Source organism: Belonocnema kinseyi, chromosome 2, assembly GCF_010883055.1.
Source record: "Belonocnema kinseyi isolate 2016_QV_RU_SX_M_011 chromosome 2, B_treatae_v1, whole genome shotgun sequence".
NCBI classification, from domain to species: Eukaryota; Metazoa; Arthropoda; class Insecta; order Hymenoptera; family Cynipidae; genus Belonocnema; species Belonocnema kinseyi.
The window spans coordinates 59,009,696-59,030,508 of NC_046658.1; the positions used below are offsets into that span (position 1 = coordinate 59,009,696).

Genomic DNA, 20,813 nt, shown 5'->3' on the forward strand with positions numbered 1-20,813 from the left:
ATTGGATTCTGGAATTCATTGATGAAAACATAGTAGAAAATAAAAATTCAAATATGAAACGTGATCAGTTTTTATATCTCTTTAGGTGCTGCATATACAATGTTTGCTTTCCTTGTCGTTGCAAATTTTTCCCAGCTGTGAAAATCTATTACTACATTCTTTCGTTTATTTCTAATTTATGACTGCATTCTACGAATCTCTGATTTGTGTAGCGATGAGATCATTGATTTTATTTACACAATTTCTGGAATTTCATCGAAAACTAGAATTCAATAGTTTGTGTTGATTGACTTACGCTTTCAGAAAAATGCTTTAAGCGAGTATGCTTTGAATATTAATTATTAACGTATGAGCAAAAAAAGCAGTAGTGACTAATTTTGATTCAAAATTCTAAACGCGTATTATGGAAATTATTTTCTATTGATGACATTTGTTTGATAGATTTTTTACTAAGGATAATTTTAAATTAGTTCTTTTTAATTGATTGCGTTAATAGTATAAAAGACTTGGCAAATTACATCGATTTTACTTTATTTTTATCTGCATTGAATTAAATAATCGATTTTGTGAGACGAAATACCCAGCAATTCAATTAGACTAAAAAATGCAATATCAAGAGATGTGATTACTGATTCATTATCATGTGCAATTGGACCTCTAAATTATGATATTAAAGTTTGAAGGTTCGAAGGTTTCTTGGTATTTGCGAAAAGAGGTTTTTGACCGGAGTTCCTGAACTCTGAGGTTTTTTCTTCTCTCTGCAATTCCTTTGCTAGGATTAATATGCAATTATTTTAGGAGTCTTGTTTATGTTAATGATTTTTGCAATTAACTTTTCTTTTCCTGATACATAATTCATTCTGGATATTTCGCTTTCATTTCTCAATATTGACAGATAAAGTTCAACTGATTTTTCAGCTTAGTAAAAATTGTATTATACAAACCAAGCTGACAAAATGTTTGTTTTATTTTTGTTCTTTTTAAAATAGGAATGAAAAAAAAACTTTTATTTTACAGGATACCAAAATTGTTTTTATGATGTTTATAATGTACGATATTTTTTAAGGCCATATTGTTAATAATTATTATTATTTTGGATAGATTCTTCAATCTAATTTTCAGAAAATTGAAAATACATTATATCATCACTTTGAAATTAATCATTCGAAAGAACTAAAATAGTAATAGTAGAAAAAAATTCAAGTACAGATTTTTTATTTTGTAAACTATAAAGATTTTTCGGAATTTTTAACAGGTGGATCAATTTCTAGAAAAGCTTTCCACACTAACGAAGGAGCATGACCAAATGAAACATTTCAAATCTTTTATTGTTAGGTGAGATAATTATTAACGTAGTATTTATATATCTAGACAATTGTATTATATTAAAATGAAAATTTAATCAATTAAGAAATGCTGGTCATAATTATATTTTTTAAAGGTGTACAGCTAATGACTTGAAAATGATCATCAGATTAATTAAACATGATTTGAGGATTAACTCTGGACCTAAACATATGTAAGTATTTTTTTAAATTGAAAAATAAGTTCTTAATACATAATTAAAAAGGATATATTTACAAATTAAATGTTTTCGAAATTGAACCCTGAAATTTTTTTATTTACAATTAGAAGACGATCGAATAATTTAATATTTAAACTTTAAAAATGGAGTAATCTAAATTTAGAGCACTTGAAATTGAGCAATTTTAAACTTTAAATCATCCCATATTTGAATATATTTTTGTTGTCAAGCAGAATATAATTTAGTTATTTTCCATTGATTAATATTAATAAATAGTTTCTAATTTCTATTGCAAGAAATTTAATATTATACAAACATTTTTGTCTACAAAAAATGGATCTCCATAATAGAAATTTGAGGAAATGTAAATTTGCTTAAATGTAGACTCCAGGCAATCGATGTGGAAGCCTACAAAGCTTTTCAAGTATCAAATAACTTGGAGGCTGTTATTCTTCGTTGTTTGGGTGATCCTTCATCTTCAAGCTCGGCTGCGACTTCAACTTCTGGTTCGAAAAAAGGTTCAGGGGAGAAGAAAGTGGCTCTTTCTATAATGACACCTGTGCTGCCAATGCTGGTAAGTACTTGTCACTGAATTTGAATAAAAAATAAAAGAATTTTATTTGTAATTCTTCAATATTAAACAACGGCTATAGTAATGAATGAATTCTTTTATTGCGCCTTTAGAATAAAATAGAACTAATCAAAGACAAATTGAGTTTTTTACCAATATTTTGCTAGAAAATTTATATCCTGAGCAGGAGTCGCCATCTGTAAAATGTGGCCATGTTATCGCGTTGAATGGCAGATATTAAATTAACTTGGGGAATATAATGCGCAAGCATGAATTTGCGTCATCAAATCTCGCTTAAAAATGTATTAAAGTATGAGATTTTAATATGTATGTGAGTCGTAAGTTTTAATCGCGATCATATGAAGCGAATCAAGTTTTTAATTGGGTCAGATTTTATACGACTTTCTACGGTAAAAAATGTTGAAAATAGTTTCTTTTTTATACAGAACAACATTTTTACAATATTTTCGATTCACAATATTTTAGAAGAACCTAGGCACTATCAAAAGCGAATTTAAGAAAAAACAAAACGTTTGACAGCCCTTTCTAAAAGTTTTCTAATCGAAAAAGAAACCTTAAACTTGAGATATCATGCTTTTGTAACAATTTGAGCAAGATTTAATTATAACTGTTTGAAAATATTTTTCAAACACACCTTTTTGATAAACTTTTGAGAAAGTTTCATTCTATTGGCTAATTTTATCATTATTATTTTTCTTTTCTTTAATTAATCTAATCAAGAATTGCATTTAGATTTAGAAATAATAGAAGCAAACTTTCTCTTAAATAGGCAGAAGCCTGTAAATCCGTGGAGATGGCTATGAAGAAGTGTCCAGACGGAATGTTATCAGAAGTGAAATACGATGGAGAAAGGGTGCAGGTACACAAAAAGGGAAATGAGTTTCGATATTTCAGTCGATCTCTAAAACCTGTGATGCAGCACAAAGTAAGTATTATTTTTTTTAACATTTTTTTTGAATCAGGGAAGTTTTTGGATTTGTTTTGTCCCATAATATTTTGTGTTGGATAATGGAATTCGAGAAAGCTGGGGAGGATTGCAACAATTTCATCCAAGCTTCTGTCTTTCGTTAAAATATATGCTTAGATCATCATGATTTAATAATTATTATGGCATCATCGTAATTCATTTCGCGTGTTGTCTTTCTCTAGAGATATATTTAGACTGCGCATGAGCCTGGATTAGAATATGTGATAAAAATGGAGTTTAAATAATATTTACTTATCATAAAATCAGATTTAGAAAAGTAGATCTTTTTCCATTTTTATATTATATCATACAATTAATATATTTTTTGTTTTTATTTATATTCGTTATTCACTTGAATGTGGGGCGATGACATCACTTTCAATCGCGTTGTTCGAGACTTTTGGCGTTTAAGGTTTTTCCTCTTTCTGTGCGACAATTCATTTAGTTTCGAAACGGATAAGATGAGGAAATCTCATTTGATTTGAAGAATGTAAAAGTATTCTTGAAGAAAAAGGTTTTGTTTCTAATTAAAATTGTACATTAAGATCATTTTTACACTTACAGATTCGAATCATGACTTAAAAGTTGAATTACTGCTTCTTTGCAGAGAGAGGTTTGTAATGATCTAAATGTTAAAATCTACTTTTTAAAAAAATATTTCGACACAATTCGACCCCAGGAACTCCGAAGTGCATTTTTTAAAAGTTTACTCGTGTGTTTTTGTATATGAAATTTTTTCAGTTTACTGTATCTCGAAAAGTAAAAAACGTCATGAAATTTGGACGAATTGTAGCTCCAATTAATGTCGAGGTTTAATAGGATTTTGAGCTGGATCGTTAAAAATGTTAATCATGTTTGTATATCAGAAGAACTTTTTTGATATTCAAAACACAATGATACTGTATCTCAAATATTTATTCGTCTCTTCGAGGTTTGCAGTTTAAAAAAATGGTTTATTCTGTTTGTGTAAAAAAAACTTTCCTTGTAATAGGAATACTACATCAGTATATCCAATATATTTGTTTGCGTCTTCAAGACGCGATGAATGACACTTTCAGGAACCTTTTTAATCCATTTTATGAATTAGTAATACCTATTTAAAAAATTTCAAAATGTATTGTTTATCTTGTTTATATGAGCAAACTTTTTCAATCTTGGAAATACAAAAGTGTTGTACATGATGTATTTTTTTGGCGTTTTCAACATGCATCAACTGACCTTTTGAACAAACTTTCATGACCATTCACGACCTACACTGTTAGAAATTTGTATATCGATTTTACTATAAATGCAATGAAAGCAATATGCATATGCGTGTAGCAAATTTAATATACCATCATCGTGTAAAATAATATACATGTATAGTAAAATAGAGTGCATGAAAGTTGAAAGTTATTTGATGTACCCAAATCTTGTCAAATATTTAAAACTAAAGTAATAACCTACAATTCATCGACTAAATTCTTATGTATAATCAAAGTGCAATGTACGGGTGGTATTTTCATCAAAAGTCACTGCAAATGTAAGAATTTTTACGTGAGTACCGCTGCTTTTAGGTTAGGTGTCCCAAATTATTCACTTAATTGAACTTATCCACTTAAAACCCAGTATAATTTATGTTCAACTAGAAACAAACATCATGCTTTATTATTTAGAATTAAACATTACTGCCAAAATTATTTTTAATTTGTGCAAAGTGAATTTACCTGGCTCTTCTAAGATTCCACAGACCGAGTTCTTAGATTTACTTTACAAATGTATAGTAAATGTATATTAAAATTGCAAAAAAATTTGTACAGTGTAACAATACCTTTTTACATTCTCATCCATAATGAGAACCCTACCGAAAGAAATCTCCGAGTTTTCTTACGAGAAACGTTCTATTAATTCCAATTTTAAGCATTAAAAAAAAAGTTAGATATCTGAAGTCATCGAAACCCACAGATTTCGAATTATTATGTTTTAGGCTGTTAACTATGAAATTAAAAAAAATCTACTTCTAAATTTTTATCCAAAAGCTTAACAAAGGACCCTTGAGTCTCGGCTACTCTATTGAGATAGCCTCTCTGCTTGTTATTTATGATCGTATTTTTATTTCAATTTCGCAAAGGATATTTTAAAGCCTTCAGACCATTTAAACGAGCTTCCTGGACCTTTAAAAATATCTACCTGAGTGCCTGCGGAGAATTTCTCTGAGATTCTTTGACCTAAGGAATTTTTAGTATATACTCGAAGATTCTTTTCGGTAGTTAATTTTATGTGCAAAATGACTTTCGCGGATTTCATCAAATGTCGACGTTTTGAGGTGACGTTGTTGTGGTACTGGTTGTCTGTATACCGCATAATTTTCGAAAGACTAATTCGATTTGACTGTCCTTTGTCACACAGTTTGAGGGACCAAAAAGAAAGATCGAGCCATTTTTAATAAAAATTCAACAAGTTTAATCAAAGCAAGTTACTAAAAGAGATATATCGACAAAAATTGTGATCCTAAAAAAGATCTACAAATTTGTCATGAACTACTTTTCTATAGGATAAGTAGTTTTTGTTTTATTGCTGAAAAACAACATTGAAAATAAAGAAAATTAAATTTAGGTATAAATTTTTCTCAAAATATTTACCTCAGAATTGAGTGGGTCTCTGATCTCGTATCTTAGGCCAAATTTTTATTTTAAAAAGGCCGATCCAATATGGCCCACGAAAAACTTGGAACCTTTATAAATGTTTCTAAAAATCAGTACATCGGGATTATTTAGGGTTCTGATTCCGAAATTGAAAAATGTATATATGTTTGTGAAAGTTTGTAACCTGGATTTTTTATCGCTTCGTACGAATCTTATTTCAGAATTACAAAATTCAAAATGGCTGACGGAAAATGACGGACTAAAAGTTTGATAGGCTATTTTGAATATTGAAAATGTGGCATAGGATTCGGCATCCGTTATGTTGGATCGATCATTTTGAATTTAAAAAATCGGAGCTTTGATTCGTAATTAACAACCTAAAAATTCCCTGTATGCAAACTTTCATGTTTTTTACTTGTTTCTACTAACATTTATACACTTTATCATTATTTGAACAGCCATATTGGATCAGATATTTTGAATTTTGAAAATCTGACTTTAGTTTCGGCATCTGAAAAATCTTAGACATAAAATAAAACGTTTTACACCTTTGATAATTTGATTAACGCAAAGCTGTGTAAGTATCAGTTTCTTTTTTTTCTGCCATTTTCACTTTCAAAATTACGACAGCAGAGTCATATTCAGCGATACCTAAACCTTCGATGTAACAAGTTTAATGATTTTTTATTAGAATTTGACCCAGTTACAGATGTTTGACGTTATTCTGCCCAAATTGCCCCACTGTGCATATACGCGGAAACAAATGTATTTGATAACAATCAGAAATCTATCTAAAAAATCTGCTGAAAATTATGTAAAATTCGGAAAATTGGTGTTACAGCAGTTTTGTCAAATTACATCGGCCAGCGATGGACACAATGATGTAATTGCATATGACGTCACACCAGGGGGGGGGTTTGCGCTATGGCGGCGCCGCATTTTTTATTGAAAAAATTGATACACCCGGCCGATATTTTATCACTTTTTAATTAATTATTACAAATTATTAAATAAATAAAATTACATTTTTATTTCAAACTTACATTTGTTGGTAGTCAAAGTTTATAAAAAACTTCACTTTAAGGGTGTTGGTTCAACATTACAATTAGCAGACGATTCTAATAGTTCAAATGCTGCCGTCTGCTACCCGCTGGTTTCTATCTTTCGCAAAATTCATATTTGTCGGGAAAATAATCATTTCCTAAACAAATTTTTTGATTTTTCAACATTTTATTGGTCCGAGGATCTCGCCAAACCCCGGATATTCGACAAGTTTTCTTTCTTTCGTTCGCAAATCCTTCGGAAAAAATATATATGGAATCAGTGCCGTACCTATTAAAAAAAAATTCAAAGTCGGATTGAACCAACGCCCTTAAGCAAAAGGTAGATGACTATTCTTTTAGTTCTGTTTAATTTTTAATTTATTCATATGGTAACTATATAAACTAATGAAACAACTCCTTGGAATTACTCATTTTGTCATGGGTCGGTTTACGATTTAGGCGCACTATTCATGCAATACGTCATTTTACTCCGTCCATCAAGAGTCCCTTTATGTCCACCGCCAAGCGATGCGAAATTTTGGAATTTTCTTGACAATGTGCGTACATAGTACTTCGCAGCGGTAGCTTTAAATATAATTGTTTTTAATTATAATTTTTTTAAATAATACGTTTTTTACATATGAAATTCCTCATTGTCACGTAAAAGAATTATATTTCTTACCTTAGATTTTTCAATATCTCTTTAATTAAATAAAAATTATAGGTGAATCTTTTGAAAGACTATATTCCGCAAGCTTTTCCGAATGCGAATGATCTAATCCTGGATGCGGAAATTCTTATGATAGACACCAAGACTTGTCAGCCTTTGCCTTTTGGTACTTTAGGAGTTCATAAGGTATATTTAAAAAATTTATGTTTATAATTTAAATTTAGATTTGCAAAATAACAATAGTAATTATAGAAAAATTATTTTTGCCATAGAAAGCGGAATTCAAAGATGCAAATGTGTGTCTCTTCGTATTCGACTGTATCTACTTCAATGGCGAGATTCTTCTCAACAAGTAAGAATAATGTTTGTGCATTAATAGATTCCAACCGAGGGAATTTATTCGCAGTGAACCGCATTTATATCTGAATGGTGAAAAATGAGGGCTTCCTATTCTTCAAGGTGATATTTATCTTACAGAAAGTTTTTCTTTGGATTTTCAGAACGATGAAAGAGAGGCGCACGCTTCTCGAAAAAAACCTTACGGAAATTCCAAATCGTATTAAACTTTCGGAAGTTCAAGAAATAAGTGTAAGAATTAATCTTTTTTATTTAACTGCTTAATTTTTAGGAAGCTAAAAAACAACAAAGTAGCTCTAACTGTTTGAAAGAATGGTTGCAATTTTATTATAAAAAAGAGTTTCTTACTCGTATTATTACTAACAATTTAAAAATTCAAATCAAGAAATTTTAAAATACTTAGTGTTCAAAAAAAGTTTGATACGATTTTCACGCAAAGAAGACAAATTTTTTTTTACGCTTTATTTTAAAGTTATGGCAAAATAAATTAAACTTAACAATCGACGGGGAAGCTGATTGGCATATGTTTTGTAAATCTTCAAAACCTTTAAAAACTAAAAACAGTGAAATAAAGTGTATTGCTGTTTTTGAATAAAAAATTATTTTTATAATTGCAATTACACGATAACTTTGATCTTGGCAGTCAAATTCTCGATATAAATACTTCAAGGTGGCTTCTAAAAAAAGAACAAATTTGTGGTTTTTTTACCGATTAACAAACAGTTTTCCAGGTCATTAAAATTAAAAAATTAAATCTTAAAAACCGGACAAAGTTTTTAATTCAAGTATTGAATACTTAACTGCAAAGTCAAAGCATTAGAGTTCTTCTGAATTTAAAGTATTTGAAATTAAAACTAAACAATTTTAAATTCATAAATTTATAAAACTTTTAATAAGGTAAAATTAAAAATTAGAAGCCCATTAATGTGTGAGGTATTATTTTTTAACTACCATATTTTATTGTGGTGATTTATAGCTCTATTAATTCTAGGATAATGGAAACAATTACCGAAGGGGATCCTATTGTTTGAGGTCAAAGAAAAAACCCTTAATATTTTCACCGTTTTTTCACCTACGCTTAATTTTTTCTCATTGAGAAGCTTAATGGAAACTGATTTCATTTTTTCTACTAAGAAAATAATATATTGAAGTTGTAGGTTAGAATAAATCAATAGTTTCCTCGACAAATTGTTCGCCCACGGTCATTGGTTCCGATACACTATACTTTTTACAAGTTTTTGCTTTAAAAACTTTTCCAAGCACTTCAAATGTCAGCTATTTCACGTTAAATTATTTAATTTAGAATAGGTTTGAGCTGAAATTCTTTTGAGTTTTAAAAGTTAAATTTATTATTATTTTTTTTTCTGAATTAAAAGAGGAAATTTATTTATTCATAATCATTCGATTGTGTCTGCCAATAGAAATTTTTCTTATGCTAAATAGGGAAGAATATTTCATTTTAAATCTTTCTGAATCGGAGGAGGAATTTTTTTGTTCAATTCAAAGGTAGGAAATTTTGGTATTTAATTTGCTTCTAAATTGAAAAATGGAATTTTTGTTTTCAGTTTATATCTGTATTCAAATAGGGACATTTTATATTTTTAACATTTCTACTGAATTGTAGGGGGGGGGGGGGGGGGGGGGGGGGGGATTCTGACATTTTCACGTTTCTATTGAAATAACGAGGGGTATTTTTAATTTTTTCTTAATTGGAAAAGGAAAATTCTCTATTCATACAGTTGCAAGGGATTCAATTTTAGTTATAATTTTTTTCTAAATTAAAGAAGGATATTATTTTGTTTGAAAAATTTTCATTCATATTTTAATTGCGTGGAAGAGGCGCAGATATTTGACTTTCAACATTTTTCTCATGACAAGTAGGAAAGAATTTATTATTTTTTATATTTTTCTGAATCGGTAGAGGAATTTTTTTTATTGAATTGAAAGATAGGAAATGTTGATATTTAATTTTTGTCTTAATTGAAAAGGGGAAATTTTGTTTTAAATTTATTTCTGAACTTTAATTGGGACGCTTAGTGTTTTTATCATTTTTATTAAGTTGAAGGGGCAAACATTCTGTAATTTTCATATTTTTTAAGATAAAAGGGGGTGGGGGGATTTAAATTTTGTCTGAATATTAAAAGGGACATTTTTTATTTTCAATATTTTTATTTAGTTGCAAAGGAGACAATTTTGGTTTTTTATATTTTTCTTATTTGGAAGGGAGCATTTTTTAGTTCTTAAATTGTTTTAACATTTGTCTTGGGATGAGAAAAAGGATTTTTCTTCTTCATTTTTTGTTGAAGTTTTGAGTCGGAATATTTATTTTGTTTAATTTTCGTGTTTTAATGCAGTTTTTAATACTCAATTTTAAAATTGTTTTATTTCTAAGGCCTCTTAAGAATGATTCAGTTTTTAACGCTTGAATTTGAAAATGTTAGTTTTATATCTTTTAATTTTTAAGTTCAATCTAAAACAATTTGAATTTGAATGTATTTTCCATAAATTTCTTCAATTTGAGATTGGAATCCTGAAAATTTTAACTTAAATTCCATGAATCATAAGCGTTCTTTAAAAAAATTTGACTTTTAAAAATTAAGGTGTGATATAAATTAAACTTTTTCGAAATTAGGTTTTATTGTGAGAAACAGCTTACATTTTTTCTTTTAAATACCTTCAGGTTACGAAAAAGACATATTATTTATTCGTAAAGATAAACTTTCGGTAGGTTTTGTTATGTCAGATTTCTTTTCAGTCAAAAAATACCGTATTTCGAATAAAGTTAAATTTATTTTTCACCTTTATTTAATAGTAGCCTACACTCTACAGCATTGTGCAATTTGAAATTTCTAAAACTAAACAAGTTCAAACATAATGCCCGTATAAATGTAATAATTGAAAAAAAGTATTAAAAACTATATATTTAAAATTATTTTTATTTGCTCATTAACACTAATATAAAAAATTATACTTTTACATTGTAACGTTTATGATGACGAATATTTTAAATAATGCATAGTAGAGAATAATGCATAGTAGAGATTAAAATGTTTGGTATGTGTAGGAATTTGATTTATTTTATGAAACAATTATTGAAGAGAAATTGTTTCAGGAACCAGAGGAATTAGCGGAGATGATCGCTAAGGTTTTGAAGATGGGTCTCGAGGGTTTAGTTCTAAAAAGTGTGAACGTAAGTATTTCAGAAAAATCAAAGTCTCCTTTCAAATATCTTTTTTTCATTATCTCTTGATATTTTTCTTCCTGAAAAATTTCTTCCAGGGTACATACGAACCAGGAAAGAGGCATTGGTTGAAGGTAAAGAAGGATTATTTGTGTGGAGGCGCGATGGCTGATACCGCAGATCTCGTAGTTCTCGGCGCTTGGTACGGAACAGGACACAAAGGTTTTATTTTCTTCTGATAACATTTGAAATATCTATAAAAAATTAATTAAAAAAATTACGCAACTAAATTAATATATAAAATAATAATAAACAGGTGGTATGATGTCTGTATTTCTCATGGGATGTTACGATACCGACAGAGATGTTTGGCTGACTGTGACCAAGGTAAAAGAATATGGATTTACATTAATCAATAATTTGCTTCCTGGTATTTCTGATTTCCTGTTCCTTAATTTATAAAATATCTGCCGTCGGAACACTTTCCATATTAATTATAGATGATTTAAACATTCTTTGTCCACTTCTATATTAAAAATGTAAGTTCTATGTATGAATAAATTATTTTGAAGACTAGTATATTTTAATTGATTTTTTTTTATTCAATTGAAATAATTAAAAAGTTTATTTTGATGGCAAAAGGTTCACACTGGCCACGACGATGCAACATTGGAAAGGCTTCAGGGTGAACTTGATATGGTGAAGATAGGAAAGGACCCCAATCTCGTTCCTAAATGGTTGCGAGCAAATAAACCAATGATACCAGATTTTGTAGCAAAGGATCCGAAGGTGAGTTTTGTTACAATTTTAAAGCTAATTAAAATCATTACATTGGTTCAATTCCATATACACAGGCATTCTAACTGGTTTACATTATCACGAATTTGTTTCAAAAAATTGTTTTATGTAAAACTTATCAGATTTAAAATTGTTCATTGTTTTTATTCAATCGATAGATCGTAGGCATTTACAAGTTTTAGGCAGTCGAGCGACTGCCGGCCTTTAGAAGAATTCGAGACGGAATCTTTACGTGCCGTCCAAGTGCTTAATTTATGAAAGAAATTCAAAAAAATACTCAACTATTGTTTTAAACGCCTGATGCATTTTAGGATATTATAAGAAACCAACCATAGAACCTGAAAACAAATTTTCTACAAAGAAAGATGATTTTTTAACAAAATAAATAAAGGACACCGCACCAAATGTACAGTAACTGACTTTTTGTAAAAAATTCTAAATATAATTTTTCTTCGTATTTTCGAACCTGCAAAGCAATAATCCGAAATAAAAAAATTAAGAAAAATCGACATTTTTTGTTAAAAAATGGTTAAAGTTTAAATTTTTACATGTATTTTAATAGAAAAATGCTTATTTTAGTGAAAAGTTTTTTTTTCTCCTAAACTCTTTGTTAGATTTTACTGAAAGTTTTACATTTTGACTATCAGTCTTACCGAAACAAAAGGTTCATATTCAAGATCTAGAAAAATTAACGGATTTTTGGGTATACAGCATGTTATGGGGGTATTTTCATACTTTGAACATCCAAGTATGGAAATCATAATTTCTTAGTAACAATGTATTAATAAAAAATCTCTGATGATTTAATCCGTTTAAAGTATCGATTTCCTTGTTTTAATAATTAGGGGATTATTAGACGACCCTGAAAATCCTGTTAAAAAAACGCTACCTGTAAATGTTTTATAGTGATTTTTTTATCAATCTGTTAATAAAAAAATCTTTGGTGCTTTATTCCGTTTAAAATATCGATTTTTTTTGTTTCAATAATTAAGGGATGATTAAACTACCCTGAACATAAATTATAATGCAAGTCTTCTAAAGAACACTTCCTATATGTATGTTTTAAAGTCATATTGTAGGCTTTATCTTTGGTGATTTATTCCTGACGAAAAGTTAATTTCTCTGCTTCTCTAAATAAGGGATGATTAAGCATTTCTTTAGAAATATTCAAAGACATTCTTGTCGTTTACACCTTCCCTATTTACTTTAATATGATTCCTATTCTCATAGATTAATAGAAAACTTATGTGATTTTAGTCATTAAGAAATGTCGATATTCTGGATTAAATGTTCAAGGGGTAATAAAACAACCCTTGAAGTAAATGCAGAGATATAATGTCCATGCTGTGCACGCTTCCTCTACTTATTTGAAAGTGATTTCATACCCTAACAGTTAAATAAAAAATCTCTACTGACTTTAGTTACTAAGAAATTATGATTTCCATACTTGGATGTTTAAAGTATGAAAACACGCCCATAACATGCTGTGTACCCAAAAAAACTTTAATCTTTCTAGATCTTCGATATGAAATTTTTGTTTCGGTAAGACTTATAGTCAAAATGCGAAACTTTTAGCAAAAGCTAACAGAGAGTTTAGGAGAAAAAAAACTTTTCATTAAAATAAGCAATTTCCTATTAAAATACATGTAAAAATTGAAACTTTGACAATTTTTTGTTAAAAAACTGTCTATTTTTTTTTCTTTTTTCTTTCGGATCATTGTGTTGCAGGTTCGAAAATACAAAAAAAATAGATTTCGAATTTTTCACAAAAAGCCATTTACTGTGAATTTGGTGCGGTGAACTTTGTAATATAGTTAAATTTTTATTTATGAAAATGAAATTGCAAACCAAAAAACGAATTTTCTATAAAATAGTTTAATTTTGTGCCAAATAGTTTAATTTTCTGCCAGTATTGAATTTTCAAACGAAAAAGTGGAATTTTCTACAAACTATTGAAATTTTCAACTTCTAACTATGAATTCTCAACCTAAAAAGATAAATTTTTAACGCAAAAAACAACTACAAAAACGAACTTTTAACCAGACATTTTAATTTTTAACAAAAAAAATTGATTTTTATCAAAAATGATGAATTTTTAACAAAAATATATACAGTTTTAACTAATTAGTTAAACTTTGTACCAAATTGTTGAATTTTCGAGCTGAAAATACAAGTTTTTTGTACAACACAGTTGAATTTTTAACAAAAAAGTTATTTTTAAACCTAATTGGATTAATTTTTATCGAGAAAGTTGCATTTTTAACAAAAATAGGTGAAATTTCTACGGAAATAGATCAATTTTCGACTAAACAAATTTTTTATTCAAAAATTAAGAAAAATTCTATTAAATTCTTTAATTTATAAGCCCAAAAGACGAATTTTCAACAAAGTAGTAGAATAAATAGCTTAAGATGTTAAGTTTGTTTTTTGTACTTGGTCATAATCAATATTATTAAAATATTGATTAATTTTTGAAGATTGCGAAAAAAACGCTCTCTAGCTCCGCTGGGATATGAACCCAGGTCCTTCAGATTGCCGGTCTGATGCTGGCGGTCTGACGTCGTCTCATATCCCAGCGGAGCTAGAGAGCGTTTTTTTCGCAATCTTAAAAAATGCATCAATATTTTAATAATATTGATTATGACCAAGTAGACAAACAAAATTAACATCTTAACCTATTAACTAATTTCTCTGGTCAAAAAATCTACATCAATAACAAAAAAAGTGGTAGAATTTTCAACCAAGAGCTATGGCTTTTAAACAAAATTCTTGAATTTTTAATAATGTAATTCAATATTAAACTAAATAATAACATTTAAAACCAAAACGATGAATTCTTAAAAGTGTCCGAGGCTTGTAACCATTAAATCAATAAATCATGAAAAATAATTTATAGTAATTAATTAATTATTAATCAAATTTGTCATTTAATATGCTTCATTTGAACTCTGAACACATCTTTTCCTTGGAATTTCGCGAACTTATCTATTTTACATTGTAATATTGACTAAATACCAAATAAAATTCATTCAGAGTTCAAATTAATGGATGTTGAGTCGTAAATTTAGCGATTTAAATTTTGTCGTAACCGAATTGAAAAATAAAATGTTTACCTTTGAAACCTGTTAAAACACGAACCTAAATTAAAAGTATTTTGAAATATATGACATAAAATTATTATTCCCATTATTTTGTAAAAGTATATTTCATTAATTAGTTGAAGATAAAAATAAAATGGTTGATTGCCATTTATAGTGTTTTTTAATTTTATACAGCTGTTTCTTCTAGTTACATTAAACGCCTCAGGCGTTTAGAAGATTTCTTAAGTATTCTTCTAAATGCCTAAATAAACCAGGAATTTTGACGCCCGTTAAACTTTCCCGTACAAAACTTTAAAATGCCTACGGCAGATATACACAGAAATTTGAAGTTATGCTCAACTTTTAATCTAGAATCAGCCAGTTTGGGAAATAACTGGTGCAGAATTTACAAATCAAGGTGTCCACACTGCTGATGGTATCAGCATTAGATTTCCTCGAGTAACTCGGATTCGAAGTGACAAAAATTGGGAAACGGCAACGACTTTTAACGAGCTTCGAAATCTTTTTAAGAATAGTTCTGAGTCGACTGACTTCTCTCTTCTTCTTAGTTCGCCAAACAAAAAGTAAGTTTTTGAAACAAGTTTTATAAACTTGCAGCTTATGATTTTTTATTTTATCGCATTTTATTTCAATTCGTTTTATAGGGACTCCAAAGAACTTCTTGGTAAAAAAACGAAGAAAAAGGACGCGAAGGAGGAAAAATCGACTGAGAAGTTGAATAAAAGAAAAATTAAAGAGGAAGGGACTCTGGACACTTTTATGAAAAAAGGACCAAAGAATGAAGACTCTTCGGAAGAGAAACCAAAAAAGCGAACAAAGTTGGAGGAAGTCAAGCAGAATTTGCATGCGAAAATTGTAAAAGACGTATCTTTTATCGATTCCGCAGACGAGGAAGAGTTGCAGGAGGACGTAAAAGTGAAACAAGAAATGAACACGATCGAAGTAGATTCGGACGATTCTATGAAGGAAAAATCGAAAAAGAAAGATAATAAAACAGAACGAAACAAGCAAAAAACGGAATTAAAAATAAAAGAGCCTGGAATAAAAATTGAAAACAAAATTTCGGAAGTGGATGATGAAAATAGAGCGAAATTCTATTTGTTCCAAGGGAGAGATGTGCGTAATTATAATTAACGTTTTTATTTGTGAATATTTGTTTCATTGTAATTTTTATTGCTTTTTATTTCGTCTACTTCAAATTTCAGTATATTGAATATAGCAAAAGCGGAATTCCTTTAAATTGGATTGAAGGTAGAAAGCCACCGGTAGGTTTGCCAAAAAATGCAAAACTATTATCTCACCTCGATCAGTCTGAATTGGTAAGATTAATTTTTTTTTAATTTGGACATTGCTTGACTTAGTTAAAAAAGTAACATTTTCTATTCCAGTATGAAATCATTCAATTCATAGTGCATAAATATATATTGCCTTACTTTTCCAAAATTTTCATTTTGCAGTCCCAATTTATAATAGATTGTTTTAAAAAATTTCAAAATTATTATATGAAGTTTTTAATGTTTCAACAATTAAACATTAAAATTGTGTAATTGTTAAATTTCCAAAAATTTTAATTTTTAATATCTTACTCAAGTTTTTAATTTTTTAATTTAATTTTATTATTAATTTGATTTTCAATTTTTATGAAGTTGTCAAATTTTTAAATGTAGTACAAATCACTTTTTGACAACTATTAATTTTAAACGATTTGAATTAAAATAATTGAACGTTAAAGGATTTCGAAATCAAAAATGTTTTAATTTCACAATTTTAATATAAAAAGTGTCCAGTTTCAAAGGAAATTTAGAATCGTTGAATGTTATATTTAAATTAATGTAATCTGAAATTTTTTGGAATAGCTCAATTTTGAAGGTTTAAAATGGATGCAGTTTAAACGTCTAGTTTTAAAACGGTTTTATTTCCAAGCTGTCAGATTTAAAATTATTCAGTTTTTAAAGCTTGGATTTGAAAATGTAAGTTTTCAACTCTATATTTTTAATTGTTAAATCTGAAACTTTTTCATTTAATTTAATTAAAAATTAAAAACTTGGAATGTCCAGAAGAAGTCTTTGTGAACCGGGATATGATCGGGAATTTTTTCTTATATAAGCGGATACCCTAAAAACTGAAGCAGTTATCTCTATCGTAAAAAAAATAATTATACACGCGACTAGTTAAACTCATGACCGATAACTTAAGTGGCCTCAGCCGAATATTGCGTTTCATGACTGAATAAGTGAGATATGGGTAATAATTATCATTATCTTTTGATATATTTCAGAATTCTAAATGCGTGCTTCGAAATGTCCGTGTAAGTTTTGCTAGTGATTTTAAGAGGAAAAAGAAGAAAAAGCTCTCGCTGGTGCTTAAAACGTATCCTTTGATGCTGTTACTGATTGAATAAGATGTTTACATTTTTATATTTAAGGTAGAGATATTTATTTAATTTTTATACATTTTTTACTGCTGCATACTCTTTAAAGAATGTATAAATGTAAATTTGAACTATTTAATATTTTTGGTTAGGAATTCCAAATTAAATCCCATTATAATATTTGGTTGTTTTATAGTTTTTGAAATTGAAAGTAAGATGAGATGAAAATGTACATCCTTTCGAATAGTAGGGCTTCATGTGTCAGGGTAGAACTGCTAGAAGGTAATAGTTTCCCCTTTTCTGAAGTGTATCCCCGTTGAAAAAACAAAGTTATATCCAAAAAGACATTACTTACTTTCTTCTTAGCCCCCACGCCCTTCGTAAACATAGAAATAGGACAGACCAACATGACGTTGGGTATGAGAAAATAGGTATTTAAAGAGAATGTATGGATATCGCCAAGTTATCGCACTCAGTTTTACTATAAGGTTGACCATTTATTTGATTTACCTTGTTATTTGGACCAGAGAAGTTGACAAGTGGGAATTTAAGAAACTTGCAGAAATAACATATCAGATAGGTTCAATTATTTAGGAAAGTTGTTAAACTTAAGAAAAAAAAAAAATCAAAAATAATAAAATTATATTTAAATTAAGTTGATATAAAAAATTCTTATTTTGTTCAAATAAAGTTTCTATTGCACTGAGAAATTTAGATGTATTATTTTGCACAGGTGAAAATTACAAGGAGATAACTAACGATTCATAGGAATTGAATACCCAACTCCTTTGTGTAATTTGATATACGAACACCAATCGATTAGGTTTATTTACCATTGAGAAATTTCAGCTGATGCATTCCATTGTCACGAATAAAAAAGTACATATGTAGGTTATTTAAATACAATTAAAAATATTCTCATTCGATATTTTCAGTTTGTGCAAAAAAGATTGAATTATACCTAATGAATAGTTGATATCAGTTTAAAGAGGTTTAAATAGTTTAAAGAGTTTAATTAGTTCAAAATATTGAAAATCCAGAAAAAGGTGTTCTGATTTTCTCACGTAGAGATTAATAATTATTGTACAAAAATTGATTAAATAATTAATATGCAAAGTGGAAGGTTAAATTAATAGTTAGAGTATTAATTAATCTAGTATTTATTTTGTATGCTTATAAAAAATAAATCAGAAGCTATAATTTGAGACTAATACTGGTACAACTTAAAAGTGAGTCTTTCTAAAAGAAGTCTCTTTTGAAGAGTCTTAAAGACCCATCTAAGTAGTGATTATAATCTTGCAGTTTCAGGTAGTTTGCTTGGAAAGAAAAACTAGAAAGTAGAAAAAGTGGAGCACTCGAGGGATGAAAGTATGTCGCCTGCGACTCTATTTCTTACGAATTTAAACGTCCTATTGGCCAGTTTACATCCCCCAGGACTATCTAACGATCCATTCTGGACTAGAGAACTTCCGAGTCGATTTATAAAATTTTCCTCCTTCACTCCTCGAATTGATTCTTTTATTTTCTTTGTGCTTATAGGTGTACACATTTTAGACTGAATTTTTCCTTAATTATTTAAAAAATTTAGTCTTGGTGCGACAATTCTTCAGGATAGAGATGTATCCCAGACGACGCATATGATTCATAGTAGTACGAAAGTACCAGCGACGATTCTGCAGGTTAGTAGGGAAAAAACACAGTCGTAAAAAAGAATATCCTAACTCTTGTTAAAATGACTATTTCACTGAATATAGGGTGCAATGGTTCCGCTTTTAAAGCGAAATATAATCATGCCCTTTAGAAAATCATGAAAGAATATGTTAATCTGATCCTAGAGTTTTTTTATTATACATTTACGCAAATATTTTAGAGGTTCAGTTTTTATTCAAAAATATGTATTTTAAGAAAAAACTGACAGGTTGTCTACTAAACAGGAAAACTGAGAAAAAGCCGAGAATTAAAATAAATCGGGGGAAAAACTGCTAATTAACCGGGAATAAAAATTCGAGCCGGCAGTCACATTTAACATTTTTGATAATGTGATATTATATATTAATCGTGATAACAAGACAAATAAATTTGAACATATATCCTTTTCTTTCATATTTATACTTACGGGATCTCCCACACATTTTTGTGGTCGAAAACCTAATTAGTTCCAACACTTCTTGAATGTGACTTTCAGTGGCTGTTTGCATCTTATTTATTTATTCATAAAGATTAAGAATGTTCTGCCTTATAAATTTTTTAAATTAAAATTTCTAAAGAAGAATTAATTTTAAATTTCGGCGACTTAAAACATGTCGAAGAAGAATGTAGAAGATTTTAAGTAAATTGTTTTAATTTTACGGAATTCAAAATTATGTCAGGAAAACTGCATTATTTCAGAAGGTATTTGGAAGTTCTAAAAGTTTTGAAATGATTCGAAAATAATTTCAATCTTGAAGATTCCAAGACATTTTGAACAATACATAGAATTTTTAAAGCTACGAAAAAAGCAGCTTTTCAAGAATTTTGAAAGGTTTCAAGAAAATAAAAAAAATAAATTGTCAAGATTCATAGACAAATTTCGAACGATTTTTTATTTTAAAAAAATAATTTTAAAAGTAACTTGAAAATGATTTGAAAAAGATTTAAGTGATTTCCTAAAGTTTAATTAATGAATCCAAAATATTTTGAGGCAATTTTTCTAATTAAGCAGACTAAAAAGAGGAAATGCACCAATAATTTAAAAAGATATGTAGAAAGTTTCGAAATTGAGTAAATTTTGTTTTAATTTGAGGAAAAAATTGAATAATTTCAAAAGATATTTTAAATTTAAAAGTTATTAAAGAATGTAATACTTCTAAAAATGTAGAATAAAATAAGGAAGATTTTAAGGATTTTTTTTTAATTTTAAATTTGTCTTACAAATAATGCGAGTCAGTTTAAATGTCGTTTTAAAATTATTCTCTTAATAGAAAAGTTACTTTTTTGCGTTAAAAATGGATCTTTTTAGTCGAAATTTACGTATTTTGTTTTATATTCATCATTTTAAGCAGAAAATTAATTAATAAAGTAAATTGCTTGATTGAAAATTAATTTTTGTTATAATTATTAGTATTATTATACCATTTAGCCATTTTCTCTTTCGGCGTAGCGTGACTCACTCGGCGCGGAAGGGGGTAATTTGAAGGAGGGGTTATAGACTTTTAGATTGATCTACAATTCCCGTTTTATTTATTTAAAGAATCAAGTTTATTCCGTAACACTGCTCCGACCCAAGTCGCTGATTAATCTCTCTAGCGATCACGCGAAGTGAAGAACCTCGCAAAGTTATCATGTGAAGCTCCCCGCTCGGGCCCATTATCATTCACTTCCTTGACACTCTATTTATAAATTATTTGTCGCCACACTTTTCTATCCTGGCGTACCTCTCTATCGTCCTTCACGTCCGTGCATTTTCTCGTTGTCGAAAATTCATTTTTTCGGATTGAAATTTCCAACTATGTGAGTGAAAATTCGTCTTTTTTATGAATTCAGCTCTTCTGATACAAAATTAAAGTATTTTTTAGTAGAAATATCAACTATTGCATTTCATGTTG

General features: G+C 28.6%; 1 protein-coding gene across 3 annotated transcripts in view; it reads left to right on the plus strand.

Moving 5' to 3' along the window:
• The window catches only part of LOC117168460 (DNA ligase 3), a 126,821-nt gene that overhangs the window by 100,473 nt on the left and 5,535 nt on the right, over window positions 1-20,813 (plus strand). For 2 of the 3 annotated variants that reach the window (XM_033354128.1, XM_033354127.1), the window contains exons 5-20: window positions 1,256-1,335; window positions 1,442-1,519; window positions 1,910-2,099; window positions 2,887-3,042; window positions 7,476-7,607; window positions 7,694-7,773; window positions 7,922-8,009; window positions 10,891-10,968; window positions 11,058-11,181; window positions 11,276-11,346; window positions 11,602-11,748; window positions 15,210-15,421; window positions 15,503-15,974; window positions 16,064-16,177; window positions 17,137-17,228; window positions 18,818-18,908. In XM_033354128.1, the coding sequence (XP_033210019.1) occupies window positions 1,256-1,335; window positions 1,442-1,519; window positions 1,910-2,099; window positions 2,887-3,042; window positions 7,476-7,607; window positions 7,694-7,773; window positions 7,922-8,009; window positions 10,891-10,968; window positions 11,058-11,181; window positions 11,276-11,346; window positions 11,602-11,748; window positions 15,210-15,421; window positions 15,503-15,974; window positions 16,064-16,177; window positions 17,137-17,228; window positions 18,818-18,908 (2,205 nt within the window). The remainder of the gene's footprint in view (window positions 1-1,255; window positions 1,336-1,441; window positions 1,520-1,909; window positions 2,100-2,886; window positions 3,043-7,475; window positions 7,608-7,693; window positions 7,774-7,921; window positions 8,010-10,890; window positions 10,969-11,057; window positions 11,182-11,275; window positions 11,347-11,601; window positions 11,749-15,209; window positions 15,422-15,502; window positions 15,975-16,063; window positions 16,178-17,136; window positions 17,229-18,817; window positions 18,909-20,813) is intronic. The other variant, XM_033354129.1, reaches the window with a different exon arrangement.